Source organism: Peromyscus eremicus, chromosome 2, assembly GCF_949786415.1.
Source record: "Peromyscus eremicus chromosome 2, PerEre_H2_v1, whole genome shotgun sequence".
Taxonomy (NCBI): domain Eukaryota; kingdom Metazoa; phylum Chordata; class Mammalia; order Rodentia; family Cricetidae; genus Peromyscus; species Peromyscus eremicus.
Window position 1 is genome coordinate 56,453,361 of NC_081417.1, and position 21,857 is coordinate 56,475,217.

The window sequence follows — 21,857 nt, forward strand, 5'->3', positions numbered from 1 at the left end:
TCTTCCTAAGACTCACAGCCTCTGCTTCTGTGGAGGAGCTGCCCCTTCCTCTCATCTTTTGCCTCTCTCTGTGGACCCCTGTGTCTATACCAGGCACCTCCACAGGAGCCAGGAAGGTCCTGTAATCTCAAGATCCTGAATGTGATCAGAGCTGCAAGGTCCCTTTAGGCCAGCAGTCAGGATCTGGATGGCTATGGGAGTGAGCACTAGTCAGCATTCTGTTTGAAGCATGCTTTTGTTAAAGAATTAAGTCTTAACTAACGGACAGTGGAGGCAGTCTCCAAATCATTTTCAACTCATTATAAATGTGCTTTGGTGGCATGGCAATAAAACTGGGAAACACAGTGGGATTCTAATTGAAAATTTACTTTCATTATGTCTATATTCAAAATCACCAAGCCCGATTTTCAGATTTGGGAGGGAATCTTTGTTACTTTTCTATTGCTGTGATAAAACACCATGACCACTGGGCAGTAATGACACACACCTTTAATCCCAGCACTCGGGAGGCAGAGGCCCATGGATCTCTGTGAGTTCGAGGCCAGCCTGGGCTACAGAGCGAGATCTAGGAAAGGCACCAAAGCTACACAGAGAAACCCTGTCTCAAAAAACCAAAAAATAAAATAAAATAAAATAAAATAAAAAATAACAACAAAAAAACAAAAACAAAAACACCATGACCAAGGAAACTTACAAAAGAAAGTATTCAATTTAGCTTATGGTTGCAGAGGGTTGAGTCCATGACAGTGGAATAAAGGCATGGTGGCAAGAACTGAGAACTCACACCTTAAAGTGCAAGCAGGAGGCAGGGAGGGGAACTTCCAAGAGATAACAACAAACATGACAAAATAGAATATAAGATAAAACACAAACCATGACATTGAAGTTGGACAAGGCAACCCAACAGAAGGAAAAGAGTCCCAAGAGCAGGCACAAGAATCAGAGACTCATTCATTCACATGCTCAGAAATCCCATAAAAATACTAAACTGAAAGCTATAATATAGATGCAGAGGACCTGTTGGCCCTATCACTGTGAGTTCATATGAGCCTTGTTCTCCTGGTGTCCTCAATCCCCTCTGGCTCTTACACTCTGCCTCCTCTTCCTTGGCCTTCCCTGAGCTCTTTGGGGAGGGATTTGATAGAGGCATCCCATTTAGAGCTGTGTGTTCCCAGTCAGGTGCACACCTTTAATCCCAGCACTCAGGAGACAGAGGGAAGCAGAAGTCTGTGAGTTCAATCAAGGCCAGCCTGGTCTACAAAGAGAGTTCCAGGACAGCCAGGACTGTTAGACAGAGAAACCCCATCTCAATATATATATAAAGTTAAATAAAAAAGAAAAGAAAAAGTGATGTGTTCCAAGGTCTCTCTCTGCCCAGTATCTGGCTGTGGGTCTTTGTATTTGCTCCCATCTGCTGCAGGAGGAAGCTTCTCTGATGATGGCTGAGCACAGCACTGATCTTTGAGTATAGCAGAACATCATTAGGAGTCATTGTTGATACTTTTCTTTTTCTTTCTTTCTTTCTTTCTTTCTTTCTTTCTTTCTTTCTTTCTTTCTTTCTTTCTTTCTTTTCTTTCTTTTTTTTTTATGATCAGTAGTATTAGCTTTTACCCTAGGTCTCTGGGATACCCAGTCTCTGGTTCTCAGTCACCTACACAGTGTCAGGTATAGGTTGCATCTCCTGAAGTGGGTCTTAAGTCAAATCAGACATTGGCTGGTTACTCTCACAAGCTTTGTACAACCATTGCCCTAGTATATTTTGCAAGCAGAACAGCACTGTAAATCAAAGGGTTTGTGAATGGCTTGGAGTTTTCATTTCTCTTTTGGTGGCCTGCAGAGTACCTTCCCATACCAAAGACACTAGAACACAGGGATGAAGGTTATGTAGGCAGCAGCTTGACCTCTCCATGTTCACTGAGTTGTGTAGTTGTCTTAAGCAGTGGGGCCTTGCTGTCAGTTTGTGGAGAACAACCTATAGTCTTAGCAAAAGCCTGGGTTGTTTGGGAATTTCCATAAGATTCCTTTGGCCAATAACTCAATTGGATATAACTCAGCCCTGTATTAGAAGGTTCATTTGGTGACAAGAGATCTCCCCCATAATTTGGAGACTTCCTTAGATGGCCTTTATATATTTTAGAAAGTTTCCACAACACTAGGTTTCCATATCACAACTCCAATATAACTGTCTCTCCCATATTCCCTCCTCCTCCTCCCCACCTGATCCTTTCATTCCCCCACCAACACCCCTTCTACCCATAACATCTATCTCCCCCTCCTAGGGAGATCCATGTGTCCCCTCTATTCCTCTATACCTAACCTCTCTGGTTACAGATTGTAGCTTGGTTATTACTTAGTGGCTAATATCCACATGTAAGCAAATATATACCATGTCTGTCTTCCTGGGTCTGAATTACCTCAGGATGATCTTTTCTAGTTCCATCCATTTGCCTGCAAATTTCATGATGTCATTTTTTTAAACAGCTGAGTAATACTCCGTTGTGCAAATGTACATTTTCTTTATCCATTTCTTCTGTTGAGGGACATCTAGGTTGTTTCCAACTTCTGGCCATTATGAATAGAGCAATGAATATGGTTAAGCAAATGTCTCCGTAGTAAGATGTAGAGTCCTTTGGGTATATGCCCAAGAGTGGTATAGCTGGGTATTGAGGTAGACGTACCCATTTTTCTGAGGAACCACTGTATTGATTTCCATAGTGGCTGTACAAGTTTGCACTCCCACCAGCAATGGATGAGTGTTCCTTATTCCACATCCTCACCAGCATGAGCTATCAACTTTACTATTGATCTTAACCATTCTGACAGGTGTAAAATGGAATCTCAAGGTAATTTTGATTTGCATTCTCCTGGTGGCTAAGGATGTTGAACATTTCTTTAAGTGTTTCTCAGCCATTTGAGTTTCCTCTATTGTGGAGTCTGTTTAGCTCTGTAACCCCATTTTTTAAATGGATTATTTGATTTTTTTAATATCTATGATGATATTTTATTTGTACTGAAATGTGATTTTATTTGTATGTTAATAAATAAAGTTGCCTGGGGGTCAGAGCTAATAGCAAGCCATAGCAGAAGCTGGGCGATGGTGGCACACGCCTTTAATCCCAGCACTTCGGAGGCAGAGCTAGGCGGATTTCTGTGTGTTCAAGAATACAGCCAGCATTGGAGACACACGCCTTTAATCTCAATACCAACCATAGAGGACCTGGAGGTCTGTATAGACAGGCAGTGACGAGGTCATGTGGTTGGGTTTACAACCAATGAGAAGGCAGAACAGAAAGTCAATAAAAAGGACAGACACACAGGAAGTAGGCCTCTGGCTGAGGGAAGGACAGCAGCGGCAGGAAGGGTAAGGAGGTTTTTAGTCTCAGCTCTTAACTATTGCTCTGACCTCTTGGCTTTTAACTCTGTATTTGGCTCTGTGTTTCTTATTTAACAAGATGGTTACATCTACAAATACCTAGTTTTATTTCTTTATATATTTTGGATATTAGTTCTCTATCAGATATGGAGTTGATAAAAATCCTTTCCTATTCTGTAGGCTGCCACTTTGTCTGAATGATGGTGTCCTTTGCCTTACAGTTGTTCAGTTTCATGAGGTTCCATTTATTAACTGTTGATCTTGGTGCCTGCACTAATGATGTTCTGTTCAGAAAGTCTTCTCCTGTGCCAATGCATTCGAGTCATTCCCCACTTTCTCTTCTATAAGGTTCACTATAACATTTTTAAAAGAAAAACTCCAATTACTTTGTTTTATTCTTCCATTTAGTTATGATTTTAGTATCTGAAGGGGGTATCTTCTCTATTAAACAGCAAAACATGGATGCAAAGGTGTAATTCACCTTAAAACATTAGAAACTCCATGCAAATTTAACAGTACTGGTTACTTTTTTTTATACAGAATTTAACAAAAAAGACTTCCATTCTTATGGCATTTTCATAGAAGAAATATTGAGAAATCTTTTGTGGGAAAAGAATGAGATAATAGCTGCAGCTGTAACTAAATTTACTACAGTGGACTGTTTCCAACTGTATATTTTCTCGTTAACAGATTATGGAACAAGAAACAATTAGCATAATTCCATACTCTATCATAAAGTCTTTCATTTGAAGATTTCAGAGCCTGTAATAAGGCTCCATCTGAAGGAACCAGCACTTTAATCCCATTTAGATGTTTTTCTCCTCATGTAACGATGCCCTTCACTATCAACAGCTTCATAGAGGTCCTTTTTGTTCTCTTGTGTTGCATGCAGATAACCAATATAAGCCACACAAAGTGAAAGGGCTACCAATCCAAAGGCCATTACAGGTTTGTTCTGTCAAAGAGAGAAAATTATAAAGTGTCAGTTAGACTAATAATTCAAGGAGAGGTAAATATCACATTGCACTTCCCTCTTGGCATGACAAGTCATTATTAGCACCCCAGCATTCTAATGACAGTATTTTCATTCCAATCATTTTATTCAATCAGCTTAACTCCTGGGTATTTACAGATGATATGAGACTCCTGCGTCTCATCTCGAGTCTTCTCTTTATAGCCTGGGCAGCTTAGACCCCTGCCTTAGGAAGTAAAAGCTGAGCGAGGAGGGAGGCATGAACACTGTTCTACAGCTGTCCCTTCTCTGAGCTGCAATTCCAACTTAGTTTATTGTATTACAATGTGAGGAATATAGTACACATGCTATCTCTCTTGCAAAAAACACATGGGTAACTGTCACAAAAACTTCCATAACTTATATTATATACAGCAATGGAAATATATACGCCCTTCTTCTGGAACCTACTCTACTCAAGAAATTTAGTGATTGAAACAGATACTATGCTGTTTTAATTACCTTGGGGCAGTGCTGGAAAACCCAAGATTCTAAAAACCAAAGTAATATAGCTTTGAATTAAAGGGGTGTGATTTCCAGAAGTGCCTCTCTATTCTTTGCAATCCCTGTAAATATAAAAACCAGACATGCCCACCTTTGTACATGTTTATAGTTAATAAACTGGCTTTTCCTTGGGTAGTGCACATGCACAGCACTAATACAAACAGTAGTTTCTGCTTCTGCCTCCATGTTTACTACAGTAATTCCCCATGCCCAAAGAGGGTACATTCCAAGAACCTCAGTGAACACCTAAAACCAGAGATTGCGCCAGACCCTAAGACAGTATATACAATGCTTTTCTTGTAACACTTGTCTATGATTAGGTTTGGTTTATAAACTAAACACAATGCACAACTAATAACAATAATAAAATAGAACAATTATAATAACATATTGTAAGTAATTAGATATTCTTTTCCTCTTTAGTCAAAACAAATATTAATATATTTGGGGGACATGGTTGGCAGAGAACTGGAAAGAGAAACACCTAAGGGGAAACTACTGTACTACTATTTTTTCAAAGCTCAGTCTCAAAATAAATGTCAATTTTTATCATCTGGATAAATATCTAAGAAAGGCTACAAGTTCAGAGCAGTTTAAATTTAGAATCATGAAATGTCTTCAACTATTAAAATTACATGACAGCTAAGGATTTTTAAATACTTTAATTAATTTGACCCATTTAACCTTAAAACAGTTAACAATGATCCGGCAGTGGTGGCACAGACCTTTAATCCCAGCAAGCAGAGGCAGGCAGATCTCTGTGAGTTTGAGGCCAGCCTGGTCTACAGAGCGAGTTCCAGGACAGGCTCCAAAACTACACAGAGAAACCCTGTCTTGAAAAACCAAACCAAACAAACATACATACAAACAAACAAACAAAACCAATTAAAAATGGCAACTATTACTGAAATTCTTATCAAGTATGAAATACTTCAATATTTATCATATTTAAAAATTTTATTTCATTTATTTTTGTGAGTAAAATTTATATTTAAAAATAAAGTTCATCAAATGAAATATATTCACTAGTTTGCAACACCAACAGAAATAATCTAGCTATGCATCTAACAGCATATAAATGCATGTTTTGGAGTTTTCTATATGAAATAGCATTTAAAATTTGCCTTTACAAGACAAGGTCTCAGGTGGTAGCCTCAGGCTGGCCTCAAACCTGATTCTCCTCCAGCCCTTGCCTTCCAAGGGCTGAGATTAGAGGTATGTACCACCATGACCAGCTTAGGGGTCTTCTTAGTCAGCATAAAATGTCCTTGATACAAACAAATGCTACAGAAAAGTGAACAAGTCTCCTAGGTGTATTTCTTACAGGTTTAATGAAGAGCTCAGGATTCACAGCTCGAAATAAGGTTGTTGTGTGCGTCCCTCGGAGGCCTGGGTTTTCAAAGTTCCTCTCTTTTGGTGGTTCTTTCTTAACTGTTGGAGGCTCAGGTGTTGAAGACATCTTGACTACTGAAGAATATCACCTAAAAACAATATATATATATATATTTTTTTTTCTTCATACTTATTTTTTGATAAACCTTTCTCTATTTGAGACAGTCTTGCTATGCAGCCCTGGCTGGCCTGGAACTCCAAACGTAGACCATGCTGGCCTCGAACTCAGAGAGACTCGCCTACCTGACTCCCAAGTGGTGGGATTAAAGGTGTGCTCCATCAGGTTGGGCCCGAAGCTCTTAAAACAAACAGACAAACCAACCACACTCTTTCTAATTCTAGAGGTGCTCCAAGAGTGAGCACCCCCTGGTTATTTTTACATGGTGCTTTAGGTTTTGCTGGGTAAAATGACCCTTCCCATTTATCTCCCTCCCTCCTCTCTCTCCTCCCCTCCCTCCTCTCCTCTCCTTCCTTTCTCAGGTAAGCAAATCGAGTACAGTTTGGGAAATGGTTTGTTGGTCTCGGTTCCACTATAGCCAGGGTGAAGGCAGAAGAGGAGTGAGGATAACTACCACACAATGCAGTGACGCAGGGACTTGCTAGTGACAACCTAAGGGAAAGACTGCAACTTCAGGAACAGTCCATGTTAGGGAGCTTGAGCATTCATACCTAGGCACCAGTGCCTTGTACAAGTAGTCTTGACTCACTAAGGCTTCTGTGTTACAGAAATGAAAAGAGTATTTTTGCAACACTTACGGAGAAAACTGGATGCTCAATACTTTTGCTACAGTGACCACTAAATATTCACCTTCAGCATTGAATTGGGTTGATTACTGTCAGGATCATCAGTTTACAAGGAAAGAATTTCCCATTTTCTTTCCCCCTCCTTTTTTTTTTTTTAATAAAAAAAGATTTATTTATTATGTATATAGCATTCTGTCTGCATATATTCCTACACTCCAGAAGAGGGCACCAGATCTCATTATAGATGGTTGTGAGCTGCCATGTGGTTGCTGGGAACTGAACTCAGGACCTCTGGAAGAGTTGCCTGTGCTCTTAACCTGTGAGCCATCTCTCCAACTTTGCATTGTCTACACTTGCCAGGCAAAGGTTGGTCTATCACTTGTTCTCCATGTGTGTTAGTTATTACTGCCAAGTCTTCTCCCATCACTGCTGACTTTCTGCTTCCACTTAGACCAGTGCAGGATTCACTAGCTCTTAAGAGTTCAATTGCTCACAGTAACCGAAGTCTTTAGACCCCAACTTGTGACACCCCAACCAGTGATATAAGCAACTGAGGGCAGAAGCTGTTTAAATACGTCATTGACTGTAGTATTCCTCCAGGTGCAGTGTGAAGCTCTCACAGGAACCATCTGCTTTCTGTCCATCATACAGATGGCTTTATAGACCACAGGGTCTCAGCAACCACGTGAATGGTCTGCTTCATGTGTAAGCTCTCAGTTTTTTTCCTCCATGTGTAAGCTCTCAGTTTTTTCCTCGTCTAAAATTTGAGTTTTTCTGTAACTGGTTTCAAAAGTGAACTTCCAGTGTGTGAATTAAATAATCTGAAAGAGTTCCAGGACAGCCAGGGCTACACAGAAAAACTGTGTCTCAGGAAAAAAAAAGAAAGAAAGAAAGAAAGAAAGAAAGAAAGAGAGGGGGAGGGAGGGAGAGAGGGAGGGAGGAGGAAGAAAGGGAGGAGAGGGGAAGGAGACAGGGAAGGGAGGGGAGGGGATCAAGAAATGGTTGTAGGTGAGCACGTGCATGGTGTGTGTGTGCACACACATGAACAGAATTTTTCATACTCGTTTATAAAGATTTATACTAAGCTCCACTTATTTCATATGTTGCTCTCTAATAAAATCTATTTTTCTTTGTTCTGCCCTTCTTCCTTTTTGTGAGGGAAAGGGTATACTTCAAAGCAAGAGAATGCAACCCATGAAATCATGATACAGTATGGAAGTCCAAACAACGTGGCTCCAAACCAAGTCAGAACAAATCATCTTTTACTATATTTTTCTCCTCTACTGTAGCAAAATTATTTTCAGGGTGATGATCTAGAACATAGTTGGCAACTAACATTGAACATTCACTGGATAGGCTGGAGAGATGGCCCGGCAGTTCAGAGTACGCGTTGCTCTTGGAGAAGACGGACCAGTTCCCAGCATCCACATGGTGGCTCACAACTGCCTATAACTCTAGTTCCAGGGGATCAAAGGCTCTCTCCTGGCCTCCACCGGCCCCAGACATGCACATGGTACACATAAATGCAAACAAACATGTATTCTCCCCACTCTTCCCTGAGGAACTATGAGCAGCTAACTAATGTTAGGAGAAGAGCATCATTTTCTTCAATGGTGCAGTCACTGGCAAGCTGATCTTGCTCTAGTAAATATGTTTCTACCCCACACTCTAGCAGAAAGTAATTAAACACACACACACACACACACACACACACACACACACACACACACACGCATACACACACACGGGGGGGTCACTTTGGGGGAAGAAAGGGTTCAAAAGCAGTGGGGGAGAAGAGTGGGCAATGGGGGTGAAAACAACCAAAATTCATTATATAAATGCCCGGAAACTGTCAAACAATATGTATTTTTAATTCACTTGACGGGCTTGCCAAACAAGCCTGAGGATCTGAATTCAGTCCCTGGCACCTACAGAAAACCCAGGCTAGTGGTGTCTGCTTGTAGTCCTCGTGCTGGGGAGGCAGGCCTATCTCGGCGGCTCACTGACCAGCCAGCCCAGTGGGATCAGGAAGTTCCAGGTTCCGGTGAGAAACTGTCTCCGAAGACAAGGCTCTTGAGGAACATCAGAGGATGACCTCTGGCTTCTGGATGCAGACACACATATGTGCACCTCAACAAATGAACTACCTGTGTGTGTGTGCACAAAATCCATTAGAACCAAATTGGCATGGCTACCTATATTACCCTGTACATGAAAATATAAACAATGTAAGACTTACTCTAGGAAAAAGATTCTATTTTCAAATATATATAGAAAGAATCGCTTTAAATGGACAACACATTAATGCCAGTATAAAAACACTTGCTACTAGTTTCACTTACTATACTCTTTTAGCGCTTAAGAAAGTAACTTCAAGTCTGGAGTAGGACACCTTAAAATAGTTTAAATTGTCTGGCAGTGGTAGCACATGCCTTTAATCCCAGCACTTGTGAGGCAAAGGACTGGTCTACAGAGTGAGTTCTAGGACATCCAGAGCCACACAGGGAAACCCTGTCTTGAAAAACCAACAACAAATAAATAAATAAATAATAAAACAAGTTTGAGAAATAACCAGAGGACTTTATGGCTTGAGGAAATCAAGCATAGACATCCTCAATTTTGGTACTTTATAAAAGGATTGATACTATTGACTGAAATATTACAGATGTGGATTTAACATTTTTTTAAAGAAAAGATGTTGACAAAATAGTGGTCATCCTACAGACCTAGTCCAACCTTCCTAGCCCCAGATGTCTTTTTCCTAGGAGGGTAGGATAACCCAGTTCTTCCATTTTTCAGCCAACTCCTAATCCTCACCATCTTTCTCCAAAAATGATTTTTTGAGGAAAGTATTTTGCACTGAGAAGTTAATACAAGACACAAGACCCATAAGATTTGCGATCACTTAAATTTAAAAGCCTGAGTTTTGTCCGTTTTTACTGTAAAATATAACTTTAAAAAGGAAATTAACACAACAAAACACCCTTCCCGTCTCGTCTCGTGAGTTACCCCCACTTGTGGATCAAGGAAAGGTACTGTCACCGTGGCAGGCAATCTGAAGGCTGTAACGCTTTGCACACCCTGCTCCGGATGTCTAGCCTCCTCGGGCGGCCTCGGGTCAGCCGGGTGGGTCGCTGCAAGGCTGTGACCTACCGCAGTTCACGGTGGAAGGTAACTATGGTCAATGAAGTCTGAACAGTCGACTGTCAGCAACCCGCTGTAGCATCGCGTGCAAACCACAACACACCCCTGCGAGAGCCCGCAGAGCCTGACCGTGGGCAATCGCGAAGACGGGGAGGTTTCAGCTTGGACGCCAACCCGGGGCAGCTGCGCTCAAACTCTCCGGGCGTCGGTGCGCTCCCTGCAGTGCTCACCTTCCGGCTCTCCCGGGGCGCTCCCTCCGCCGCCGGCCGCGGGCTGCGGGAAAGGCCGCACCACAGCGCCACCTATGCCCCGGAGGCCGCAGAGCGGGGCCCGGGCCGACCGAGACCTCTCCGGGAGCGCGGGAGCTGGAACCCTGGGCATGCAGGCCGGTTTGCTATCTTGGGGCCTTTGACTTTCAGCCTCTCAAGTTCAAATAAACTTTCGTTTATGTGTGTATGTATGTATGTATGTATGTATGGATGGATGGATGGATGGATGGATGGATGGATATATGTAGATATATATGTTTGTATATATATGTATATATACATATGTATATATATATATAGAGAGAGAGGAGCACTTCCGTTTCGTGTGTTTTATATATTTATATTTAAAGAGATATCTAGGAATATGCATTTAATGGACGTGGAAAGTGTATGGCTTAATGAGAGCCAGATCACGAGAGCCGCGGAGGCCAAAGGCAAAGCTTTATTCAGGGTAGAACTGCTGCCTGGTGTCCCCAAGAGAAGGGAAGGCAGCATCGCTGGAGTCTGGGGTGTTATAGGGTGCTTTCAGTTGGGCGGGGATGTGGTGGGATTACGTTAAGGGACAAGGGACTGGAGTTAGCCAAGTGTTAGGATGGTGACGGAGGGTTCTGGCTGTCAGAACAGGGGCTGTAGTCAAGCGTTCTCCTGAGAAAGGGGGCAGCAGACTTCTGAGAAGTGTAAACCGATTGTTTTCCACCCACACCCGTCATCCATCTTGGTGTCTTAGCCGACTCTGTCTTGGGCCAAGATCCGCGGTACCCAATGTAAAACTTTCTGAATTGGGGGAAAGGCCTCAGCTTGAGCTTTCTTCTCCCATTTTGGGAGCCATATGCAGTTAACGCTGACACTCCACTAGGGCCTAGAGGTTCAGAGGCAGCAGGTGAATTTTCGCGTGGGTTTAAGTAAAGCTTTTGCAGATGGATTTTTTATTGTAAAACTTGTTCTTTCAGGTAAAACTGAATGTAACAGTTGATTTTGTTGTGCCTGGAATGATAAACCCACGGCACGCGGATAAAAGCATTTAGCAGATTAGAGTCCACCCTATTGAGCCAGCAGCTTGGTTATCTAGCCCTGGTAATCTTGGCGATCTCTGGTGGTGAGTACTAAAGATTTTAAGTCTGTGGCGCCATTTTCTGAGGACCCAAGAAAGGAGAAACTGGACGCAGTATCGCTTCTAGAGTCAGAGGGGGCCAGAGACCTATCTGGCCTCCAGGCTCCCATGTTGGAAGTGTCTGAGGCACTGGGTTTCTGGGACTCAGCCCAAGAGGCAGTTGATCTGCTTGACTCTGAGTGGTTTAGGGTTTCAGAAACACCTTTCTTGTCGTCTTCGTTGTCTATGCCTCTGGTGTCTCTCTTTCTGGCATGGTACCAGGCGATCCAGGTTGTCAATTTGGTTTTTTGGTTTCTCTTTGTTTTCTCACTGTTGGTCTTATCTCTTACTTTGAGATTATGGGTCAGGCTCCATCTATAGGTCCTAAATCTCCCCTAAACCTTATTCTACATTCCTTCAAGGACTTCAAGAAGAACGCCCAGGAATCTGGGGGTTCTGTCTTCACTGGAAAACTCCATACCTTCTTTCGAGTCGAATGGCCGGCATTTGGGGTTGATGGGACTCCCGAGGGCACTTTTAACCTTTCCATCTCTCTTACAGTTCATGTGAAAGTCTCTGGCTGCCTGGTCCACCCTGACCAGGAGCCCTACATCATGGCCTGGGTGCTTCTCCTGGAAGACCCCCCAAAATGACTTCAGCCACTCTTGCTAAGTCAGTCGGAGGAAACTATCATGGTCTGACCAGTCAAGCCTTAAGCTCCTATCCTGCCTCTCTCCCAGGAAGACTCCCCCCAACTTCTCATGTGACCCCACCAAGGGCTCTGGCTACCAAGGCTGCCTAGACTTCCCTCCTACCCTACTCCCCTTTACAAGCAGGTCTCCTCAACTGAGAAAAAAACAGCTTCCTCTTCTGCTCCCTTCGCCTATCCCCCTCATACCCTCTCTGGAATGACCTATCAGTCCACTCCTGGTTGTCCAGAATCCCCAATCCTTCCTCTACACCAACCCCTATCCCCATACCAGGTGGCAAACAAGGGGGAACCGGAACCGAGAACCTTACTGGGTTCACACCCCTTTCACCAGCAGTGACATATATAACTGGAAAAGCCAGACTCCTTTCTCTGAGAAACGGCACGGTATGGTATCTCTTTAGGAAACTATTTTCCATACTCATTTCCCAACTTGGGATAACTATCAACAGCTGTTGCTAACTCTCTTCACATACAAGGAAAGAGAGATTTTGAAGGAGGCAAGAAAGCTGGTACTAAGAGATGATGGCAGCCCACCACCTGGCCATCATCATTGAAGCAGCTTTCCCTTCCCTCCGACCTGAAGGTGTATCACTAGACTTTGCTGGGTCGTCTCCGGCCTGTGGCTAAGTGCCTACGAATTTTCCTAAAGCCAGTCAGGTAGTGCAGGAGCCTCAGGAGTCCCCAACCACTTTCCTGGACTGGCTGATGGAAGCATCACACCTACTCTCCCATAGATCCTGAATCAGAAGAGAATAGGAGGGCCATTAACATAGCCTTTGTGACCCAGTCTGCTCCTGATATAAGAAAGAAATTATAGAGCAGATAGATTTGAAGGAGAAAAAAATCTCTTGAAATTGGTAGAGAAAGTCACTAGAGTATATAATAATTGGGAAGATCAGGAGGAAGGGTTTTTCCAGTGCAAGGGCATCTTGGCAGTCAGGAGCCAAGAAATACAACGTCACACAATGCAACAAACCTCACATGAGATTTATTGGGGAGAATAACAGAATGACGCATGCCTCTGCACAGGAAGAGAGAGAGAGCAGAGGTCTGGGTAGAGGGGAGGGCTTTTGTGGGTTCTTGGAGCATGTGCAGTAAGCTAGTGGAAAAGTATAGCATGGCAGGCAGTCTTTCAGCTGATATTGCTGAGTCCCGGGGTGCGGATTTCCAAGCATCAGGTGCTCCTGGTCAAGCCACGGGTAGGGGGTTTTCTTTTACCCTGGTCTCAGGCTTGGGGCTGAGTCAGCAGCAGGGTGTTTTCCCTTGTCCCTGGTTCCTACAGTGGAGCCTTTGAAAAAACAAGTTTTACTAGGTACTGGTTAAAACGTTTGACTTAAAGTTTAACTAGATGGAGGAGATACAAAGATTTGACTTCCTTGTCATAAACAGAAGTTTTACAGAAAAGAAATATTTAATGTTTCTTACACTGGCACTGCTTGTGGAGAACATTGCTTTAGATGAGAGGGAAGTTTCTTTTCTATGTATCAATGATGTTGTTGTCAGTCATGCTGCAATCCCAGCACTTAGGAGGTCAAGGCAGGAGGATCAGGAATCCAAGGTGATTTTGGTGTCATGGTGAGGTCCAGGCCAGCCAGGGTTATATGAAACCCTGTCTCAAAACCAAGAAAACAAAACAGAGCAGAAAAATCAGATATTGTTGCCTTTATGTAAAGGGCATAGTGCCTTGTGCACACAGATAAGCACTGGAGAAGCCAGGAAAACTAAACACACAGCTTACCTCTTGAATGGAATGAGGTGTGTAGCTGCTAGGAATGATGTAGATTTATAGCCTGGTGATCCTTTGCTGTCTGATGAGACAGACTCTGACCATATCTTTCAAAATTTATGTTTTTACCTATTCCAGACCCTTCCCCCTAAATCTTGAGCATTGCTTTTACACCATAAAAACCATTCTAATGAATGATGTCACTTGTGCTTTGCAACAGTCTAAGTGACTTCTATGCTATCTTAGGACCAGACCAATCCTGACACCACAGGCAGTATGTTGACCTGAGTCACACTCCCTAGACCCAAAATCTTAGGCACTATCTCTGAGTCAAGAGTACCCATTCTTGTGAAAGAAGCCAGATGTACTTTGTAAAGAATCTCAGTGTAAACAAGACTTAAATTGTTGTGTACTTGGAGCTCAGGTAATTGCTATCAGAAAACCTTAAATATGGTTAAAGTAAAATGATGTAGGCCAGACTGTAGAAGTCCTGGTCCAGTGCTGGTTACAATAAAATCAGGCTGAGCCAAGTTTTATTCTTACCTCACTCTGGTCATTTTTCCTTGCCTGCTGTAAAGCTTGTAGGGGAATCCCACACCTTTAAATCACATAGTTTCTAATTGGAGGACAGGGATGAATTGATTTAGCTCATTCTAAGAAAACTGTCTGAGGACTAGATAGCCAAGAGACCTAGGGTAAAACCAAATACTACCAGTAAAAACAAACAAACAAAAAAAACAATAAAATGATTCCTAATGGTATTCTGCTATACTCATCATCAGAGAGGCTTTCTCAAGCAGCAGATGGGGACAGATGCAGAGACCCACACCCAGATATTATGTGGAGAGTGTCTAAACTGGAGGTCTTCATCAAATTCTTCCCTCAGAGTTCAAAAATTCCTGCAGATGAGGCAGGAAGACACCAGGAGAACAAGGCTCTCTGAAGCAACTAAGCAAAGCTGATATGAACTCCATGTCTTCTGCATATACACTATATCTATTAGCTTAATGTTTTTATAGAACTTCTGAACGAGTGGGTCTCTGACTCCTGTGCCTGCTCTTAGGACTCTTTTCCTCCTGTTGGGTTGCCATGTCCAACTTCAATATGAAAGTTTTTGCTTCATCTTAGTGTGTTTTATTTTGCATGTTTGGTTGTTATCTCTTAGAAACCTGTTCATTTCTAATGACAGACAGAAAAAGGAGTGGATCCAGGGGGAGGGGAGATGGGGAGGAGCTGGGAGGAGTAAAAGTAGAGAAACTATAATCAGGATATATTGTATGAGAAAAGAATCTACTTTCAATAAGAAAAAGTCTGAGAATTCTAATTTTTAATCCAATAAAGCTTCCAGAAAAGGAGATAAAGCAACTGCATGGCTGCCATTAAATACAAGAGGTCTAATCATAAATCTTTACGGTTTGTGATCATTGTAAGAAATATGAAATATGAGTCTTTTCTATCAAATACTACAAAACTTGTGTTTAGGACAAAGACTTAAAGTCTTTTATCTCTGCCACCTTGTAAGACTTTTATGTAAATATTTTAATACTTTTTCACTTCATATGTTCCAGTTCTTCTCAGACTAGCCAACTAATAAGGTTATAAGGTTGGACCCCTTCAATGGAGGAAAGACATAGCTACTACCTGGGTTATAATAAAAAGTAAATGCCTTTCCTCTCTTGATCAACAGTCAAGTTTACCTTGTCCAGGCACTTAAATTGCAGTGGTGATCTCTTTCTCTGAGACCTTGAACATATTTCTAACATTACTGCAAAGACAGTTGATTAGGGCAGTTTTGTTGTAATACAATGGCATTTGTTCTGAGTACTTCCCAAGGCTCACAAAAAGCACAGAGGTTTTTGGGAGGTTTAGAAAATTCATTTACTTTAAACCCTATTGGTTCTAGTATTAAGGCAACTCCATGTAGTTAAAAGGGAGATTTATTTTGTGAGGTAACTTACAAGTAAAGGGATAGGTTACAGGGTCTGGGAAAGGTGTAGCGCAGTCCAGCAGTGTTCTCTGGAGAACTCTGCTCAATCTACCTCCAGCATCCAGGATCCAGCAACCAAGAGAGCCAGCATATCTGGATCTCAGGTCTTAAGGGCTCCTGTCTCGGCCCCGCCTTATAGGCGTGACAGTTACCAAAGCCTCAATGGGGTAGTACTTCCAGGTCAAAGCTGCAACAGCTACCCACTACAAAACCCCGTCATTTTAGGACATTGAACAAGTAACTGAGCCACTGAGATGCATAACATTTAATAAAGTGATTCAGCATTCCTAAAAGAGTATTCAATAACATCTCCAAAAAAAGAAATACCCCCCCCACCAGGCACAAAAAACCCTGGAGGGTCTCAAGTTCAAACAGATAATGAAGAACTTCTTGTTTCATCTTGGATGTTAGGCACCCTACACCCTGCCTTTTCCTTTCTTATGCCTTTCATTTGGAAACTTGAGCACTTTCTTTAAGTAACGTGGAAGTTGGTATAAGACAGATGGTCAAGGTTATTTATAGAATAAATGTTTTTATTCACAGCCAAGCTGTGAATGTGCCAAGTTAAATTAGGTAAGCTGGTGATAAGCTAAGTGCTTTTCTTGTTAGTAACAGCAGTTGTTAAAAATTCACAGTGGAAAGATTAAAATCCAGAGAGGTTACGTCTCACAGGAAAACAGTGCCCTCAGAAGAGGCTCGCTCTGTTTCTATTTTAGATCAACAAATCTTTACCACTCTGTGGTAGCCCACAGAGGTTTCCTAGTGAGATCTGAGCTTGCTTTACCCAGAAGGACTGCGTAAGAGGATGTTTGGACCATGGGCCTGGTTACCAGGTGTTTGGAAGGGTCTACATTTGGTTGTATCTAGCAAGGGGGAGGTCTTTTGCCCCTCCCTTTGGCATTGTTATAAAAAGCCCTTTTGAATAAAGTTTTGGGCCATTGGGTATTGATCCAGGTTTTCCTGAAGCTATCCTGTGTTTCTGTTTTTTTTTCCTCTGTCAGCTAGGCTTATCATTCTATCTATCATTCCTTATTCCACTCTCCTCCTCATAGGAACCCTGTAAAAGGTGGGAGCTGGTCCTCCACAGTTGGCACCAGAACTAGGGACTTGGGTGCAGAGGAAGTTAAGTGAGAGTAGGAAAGAACCCCATGGGAAGCAGTTGGACATGTCCGGTTTTGTGGTAAAAATGAAGGTAGGGATATTCTATTCTTTAGGAGTAAAATTTTAAATATAAAGTAGAGTAGTTCAAGTTAAGCTAAATAAGAAAGTAGTTAAAGTTAGGCTATAACAAGTATCTCTCTCTGTGTAAGTTTCTCTTTCTCTCTCAATATCTACTAAATTAGGTTTTAAAATGGTAATATAAATAAGTCATAGAAATGTAGGCTTAGGTATATTAGGATAGAATAGTCTTTAGGTATACAGATATTGTGTAGGCTTACTGGGAAGGAACTTAGGGTAGGCTTAGAATTTCCCTAGTGCTAGACCTGGGACGCAGAGGGCAGCATCCAGGACCTGGTAGCTGCTGTGAATTTGGCAGTCTGAGCAGCTTCAGAAACTTCAGAAGCCACCAACAATGGTGGATGCCAGAGCCACCACAAGCGGCAGCAGCCAGACATTGGCAGCTGAGACCTGAGGGGCATCAGCACAGTGCAGGTGGCAGATGCCCAAGAGCCTGTGAGAGCAGTGAGGTTCTGTGTGCTTTCTGCCATGAGGAGCTGTGGTGAAGAGAACACAATCAGTCAGGGTACTTGTGAAAGCCTGACTGTCATAGCTTGAGGCTACACTCAACTGTGACAAGCTGAGCAGCAGAAATACACACCAAGAGAGAGGTAAATGACAGACAGTGACTTGGAGTGAAGCAGAGACTTCAGACTCCAGCAATCGGAGCTCCCAGAGTCAGAGTCCCTGATGGCTGGAGCCCAGCAGAGATGCCTTGGAAGCAGCAGCCAGATGGGCAGCTAAGACATGCCCCTGTGTGGAATGGCATCAAGAACTGCTGAGACTGACACAGCCTGAGCTCCCAGTGGCAGGGTGTGGTTGGAACCAGGGAATTGCCCTGGGGGCAGCATTCAGCCATGCAACCAAGACAATGCTCTTGGAGGAGGACTCCCAGCTGAGTAGGTAATGGAGCCAGGGGTGCAGTGGCCCTGTAACTGTCTGCGACTGGGTTTCCTGCTGGAGCCAGGGTTGCTGTATGCAAGCTACAGCTTGTAGTAATGGGAAAAAATCTTGAGCCCATGTGAGGCAGTTGAGAGTGCTCAGGCCTCAGGACTGGGATTGTAAAAGCTGAAATGGAACAGAGCTGACAACTAAAGTCATTCAGTTTCTGTTTGCTCACTGTGCAGAGAGCTTTTCTGAGGACCTCATAGCAGCTCAGTTACTATGGCAGTTACTTCACTTTGAGACAAGGTTCCTAGGAAAGACTGCCATTAAATGCTGCTGTAACTGAAAGTGCCTCTGTGGCTGAGAACAAAAGTTTCAGAGATGCTTGTTTAAACTAGAATTGTTAACTGCACAAAGTTTTTGGTTATGGGTTTCTTCATATTTGGAAGACTGGTACCAGAATTTATTTTTTGAACTTTTCAGACTTAAGAAATGAGATGGATAGAAGTGATTCCAGTTCAATGGGACAGTTTTGACTTTACCTACAGATATAGACTCTATTAATTGTGGTGATTCACAAACTGTTTTGTGTTAAAAATGGAACTGCTTAAATGGAGAATTTTGGGATTTTTTTTCCTCAAGCTCAAGATGCAGGTTAAAAAATTATAAAGAAAAGGAGGAATTAATATTCCTTAGTCTATTTAATTTAATTAAAAATTTTTTTAGATGCAGGCGGATCTTTGTGAGTTCGAGGTCAGCCTGGTCTACAGAGCAAGATCCAGGAAAGGCGCAAAGCTACACAGAGAAACCCTGTCTCGAAAAAAAAAAAAATTTCTTGTTGAGTGGACTGATGTTAATTTGTGTTAATGTACCCTATGTTTTGTGTAGTTCTATTAAGAAATTGCTGGCCGGGCGGTGGTGGCGCACGCCTTTAATCCCAGCACTCGGGAGGCAGAGCCAGGCGGATCTCTGTGAGTTCGAGGCCAGCCTGGGCTACCAAGTGAGTTCAAGGAGAGGCGCAAAGCTACACAGAGAAACCCTGTCTCGAAAAACCAAAAAAAAAAAAAAAAAAAGAAAAAAAGAAAAAAAAGAAATTGCTTTTGGGCAGCGACCGGAGATCCCGTGTCTGTATCTTGCTTCAACAGTGTTTGGACGGAGCAGACCCAGGGCCTCTCTTTGTTAGTGTCCAGCCACCTCCCAGTGTCTCCAGTCGCAGCCTCTGAGACCATCTCCTCACTGCCTTCGGCTCTTAGGCTCCTAGGACCAGCCAGCAACGTCTCTCCGTGGTTAGCTCCACTGCGTATCAGCCATGAGCTCCCAGGTCCGTCAGAATTATTCCACCGAAGTGGAGGCTGCAGTGAACCGCCTGGTCAACTTGCACCTGTGGGCCTCCTACACCAACCTCTCTTTGGGCTACTATTTTGACCAGGATGACGTGGCTCTGGAGGGTGTCGGCCACTTCTTCCACGAATTGGCCTAGGAGAAGCGCGAGGGCACCAAGCGGCTGCTCAAGATGCAGAACAAACGCAGAGGCCACACACTATTCCAGGATGTGCAGATACCGTCTCAAGATGAGTGGGGTAAATCCCAGGAGGCCATGGAAGCTGCCTTGGTCCTGGAGAAGGGCCTGAACCAGGCCCTCTTGGATCTTCATGCCCTGGTCTGCTCGCACAGATCCTCACCTCTGTGACTTCCTGGAAAACCACTTCCTGGATAAGGAGGTGAAGCTCATCAAGAAGATGGGCAACCACCTGACCAACCTCTGCAGGGTGGCTGGGCCACAGCCAGCACAGACTGGTGTGCCAGCACAGACTGGTGTGCCCTTGCCATCTCTGGGTGAGTACCTCTTCAAGAGGCTCACTCTCAAGCATGACTAGGAGGCCTCACCTTCCACTCACCTTCCAAGGGGCTCCCTCCTCTGCTCTGCACCAGCCAGCCTCAGGACCTTCACCTGAACCTTTAGGCAGCTTTGTTAACTGCTCTGGAGCCCCTCCCAAGTCTCGGGACCAAGTGAAAATAAAGCATTTTGAAATAGCAAAAAAAAAAATTGCTTTTGGATTTTTGTTGAAGTTTTTAAAGTGTTAATGGTTATATCGAGATTATTGCTTTTGAATGTAGGTTTGTAGGAATTGTAATTGTGTATAGTAATATTAATGTTAGAGTTATTAAGTTAACCTATTGATATGGATGCACCATGGTTTGGTAAAGTTAAGGGAGTATTTAAGTTTGATGTGGATGCATCAGAAGTTTATCCTATGTTTTGTTAGCAAGAAATGCAAATGGTTCTATTAAGAGATTGCTTTGGCTCTTCTACAGGAGGCCTACATGCCGCCGATTGTGCCACCGCCATATCTCTAGTGATCCCTGAGAAGTTCCAGCACATTTTGCGAGTACTCAACACCAACATTGATGAGCAGTGGAAAATAGCCTTTGCCATCACTGCCATTAAGGGTGTGGGGCAGAGATATGCTCATGTGGTGCTGAGGAAAGCAGACATTGACCTCACCAAGAGGGCTAGAGAACTTACGAAGGACGAGGTGGAATGTGTGATCACCATCATGCAGAATCCACGACAGTACAAGATCCCAGACTGGTTCTTGAACAGACAGAAGGACGTGAAGGACGGGAAGTACAGCCAGGTTCTGGCCAATGGTCTAGACAACAAGCTGCGTGAGGACCTGGAGCGTCTGAAGAAGATTAGAGCCCACAGGGGGCTGTGCCACTTTTGGGGCCTTCGTGTCCGAGGTCAACACACCAAGACCACTGGCCGCCGGGGCCGTACTGTGGGTGTTTCCAAGAAGAAATGAGTTCCTGGGCCTTTGCTGTTAATAAATAGTTTATATGCCTGTGGGGAGGAAAAAAAAAGGGATTGCTTTAAAAAATATTTTTGCTAAAGTTTTTAAAGTGTTAATGGTTTTATTAAGAGTTTGCTTTTGGATGTAAGTTTGAAAGAATTGTAATTATGTATAGTAATATTTAAGTTAGAATTGTGTTAACCTGTTAATGTTTGGTGAAGCTAAGGGAGTCTTTAAGTTTAATGCAGCTGCATCTGGAGTTTATTGATTTATTTGATGTGGTTGCATCAAGAGTGTTTTTTTTTATTTAAAGAAGGGCTTGGTACAGCTAAGACTGCTGTAGTCATCTTAGACCCATTCCAAAAGGACATTCTATCTTTATAATCCTTACTCCTTTACAAAGGGAGCAGGAGTATTGCTGTGGTAATTCTAGTTACTTGCAAGCTCTTAGTGGGAACCTGAGTCAGAGCTACCTAGACTTATGCTCTGTACTCCTACTTTAAAATATTAAGAAGAGGGACCCGTGGGAGCCCACAGAGATTTCCTAATGAGATCTTATCTTGTTTTACCCAGCAGGTGTGCATAAGAGGATGATTGGACCACAGGTCTGGGTATCAGGTGTTTGGAAGGATCTATACTTGGTTGTATCTAGCAAGGGGGATGCCTTTTGCCCCCTTCCCTTGGCATTTTTTTAAAGATTTATTTATTTATTATGTATACAGTGTTCTGCCTGCATGTGTCCTTGCAGACCAGAAAAGGGCACCAGATCTAATTGCAAGTGGTTGTGAGCCACCATGTGGTTGCTGGGAATTGAACTCAGGATCTCTGGAAGAGTAGTCAGTGCTCTTAACCATTGAGCCTTCTCTCCAGTCAGGTATTGTTATAAAAAGCCCTTTTGAATAAAGTTCTGGACCATTGGGTATTGACCTAGGTCCTCCTGAAGCTATCCTGTGTTTTTGTCTTTCCTCTTGGCTATGCCTATCATTCTACCTAATATTTCTTATTC

At 43.0% G+C, this 21,857-nt stretch overlaps 2 protein-coding genes and 1 pseudogene across 2 annotated transcripts; 2 read left to right on the forward strand and 1 right to left on the reverse strand.

Annotated features, from left to right (window-relative positions):
- Positions 1–4,001: 4,001 nt before the first annotated feature.
- Smim8 (small integral membrane protein 8) lies at positions 4,002–6,404 on the reverse strand. The gene is made up of 2 exons (XM_059255713.1): positions 6,214–6,404; positions 4,002–4,328 (listed from the first exon to the last, which is right to left on the reverse strand). Exons 1-2 carry the CDS (start codon positions 6,346–6,348, stop codon positions 4,170–4,172), a joined length of 294 nt encoding a protein of 97 aa, XP_059111696.1. The 5' UTR covers positions 6,349–6,404; the 3' UTR covers positions 4,002–4,169.
- Positions 6,405–19,310: 12,906 nt separating this feature from the next.
- Positions 19,311–19,933, forward strand: LOC131903502 (ferritin light chain 1-like; annotated as a pseudogene).
- A 402-nt stretch (positions 19,934–20,335) lies between these two features.
- LOC131904744 (small ribosomal subunit protein uS13-like) lies at positions 20,336–20,951 on the forward strand. The gene has a single exon (XM_059255789.1). The coding sequence runs from the start codon at positions 20,336–20,338 to the stop codon at positions 20,861–20,863; it is 528 nt and encodes a 175-aa protein (XP_059111772.1). The 3' UTR covers positions 20,864–20,951.
- Positions 20,952–21,857: the final 906 nt, after the last annotated feature.

What these genes read in the sequence shown, in the direction of transcription:
- Smim8 (XM_059255713.1), bottom strand. Translation starts at nt 6,348, where the DNA reads ATGTCTTCAACACCTGAGCCTCCAACAGTTAAGAAAGAACCACCAAAA. An exon ending in CTGAGCTCTTCATTAAACCT is followed by an intron (nt 4,329 to 6,213) that starts GTAAGAAATACA and finishes TCTCTTTGACAG; the next exon opens with AACAAACCTGTAATGGCCTT.
- LOC131904744 (XM_059255789.1), top strand. Translation starts at nt 20,336, where the DNA reads ATGGTTCTATTAAGAGATTGCTTTGGCTCTTCTACAGGAGGCCTACAT.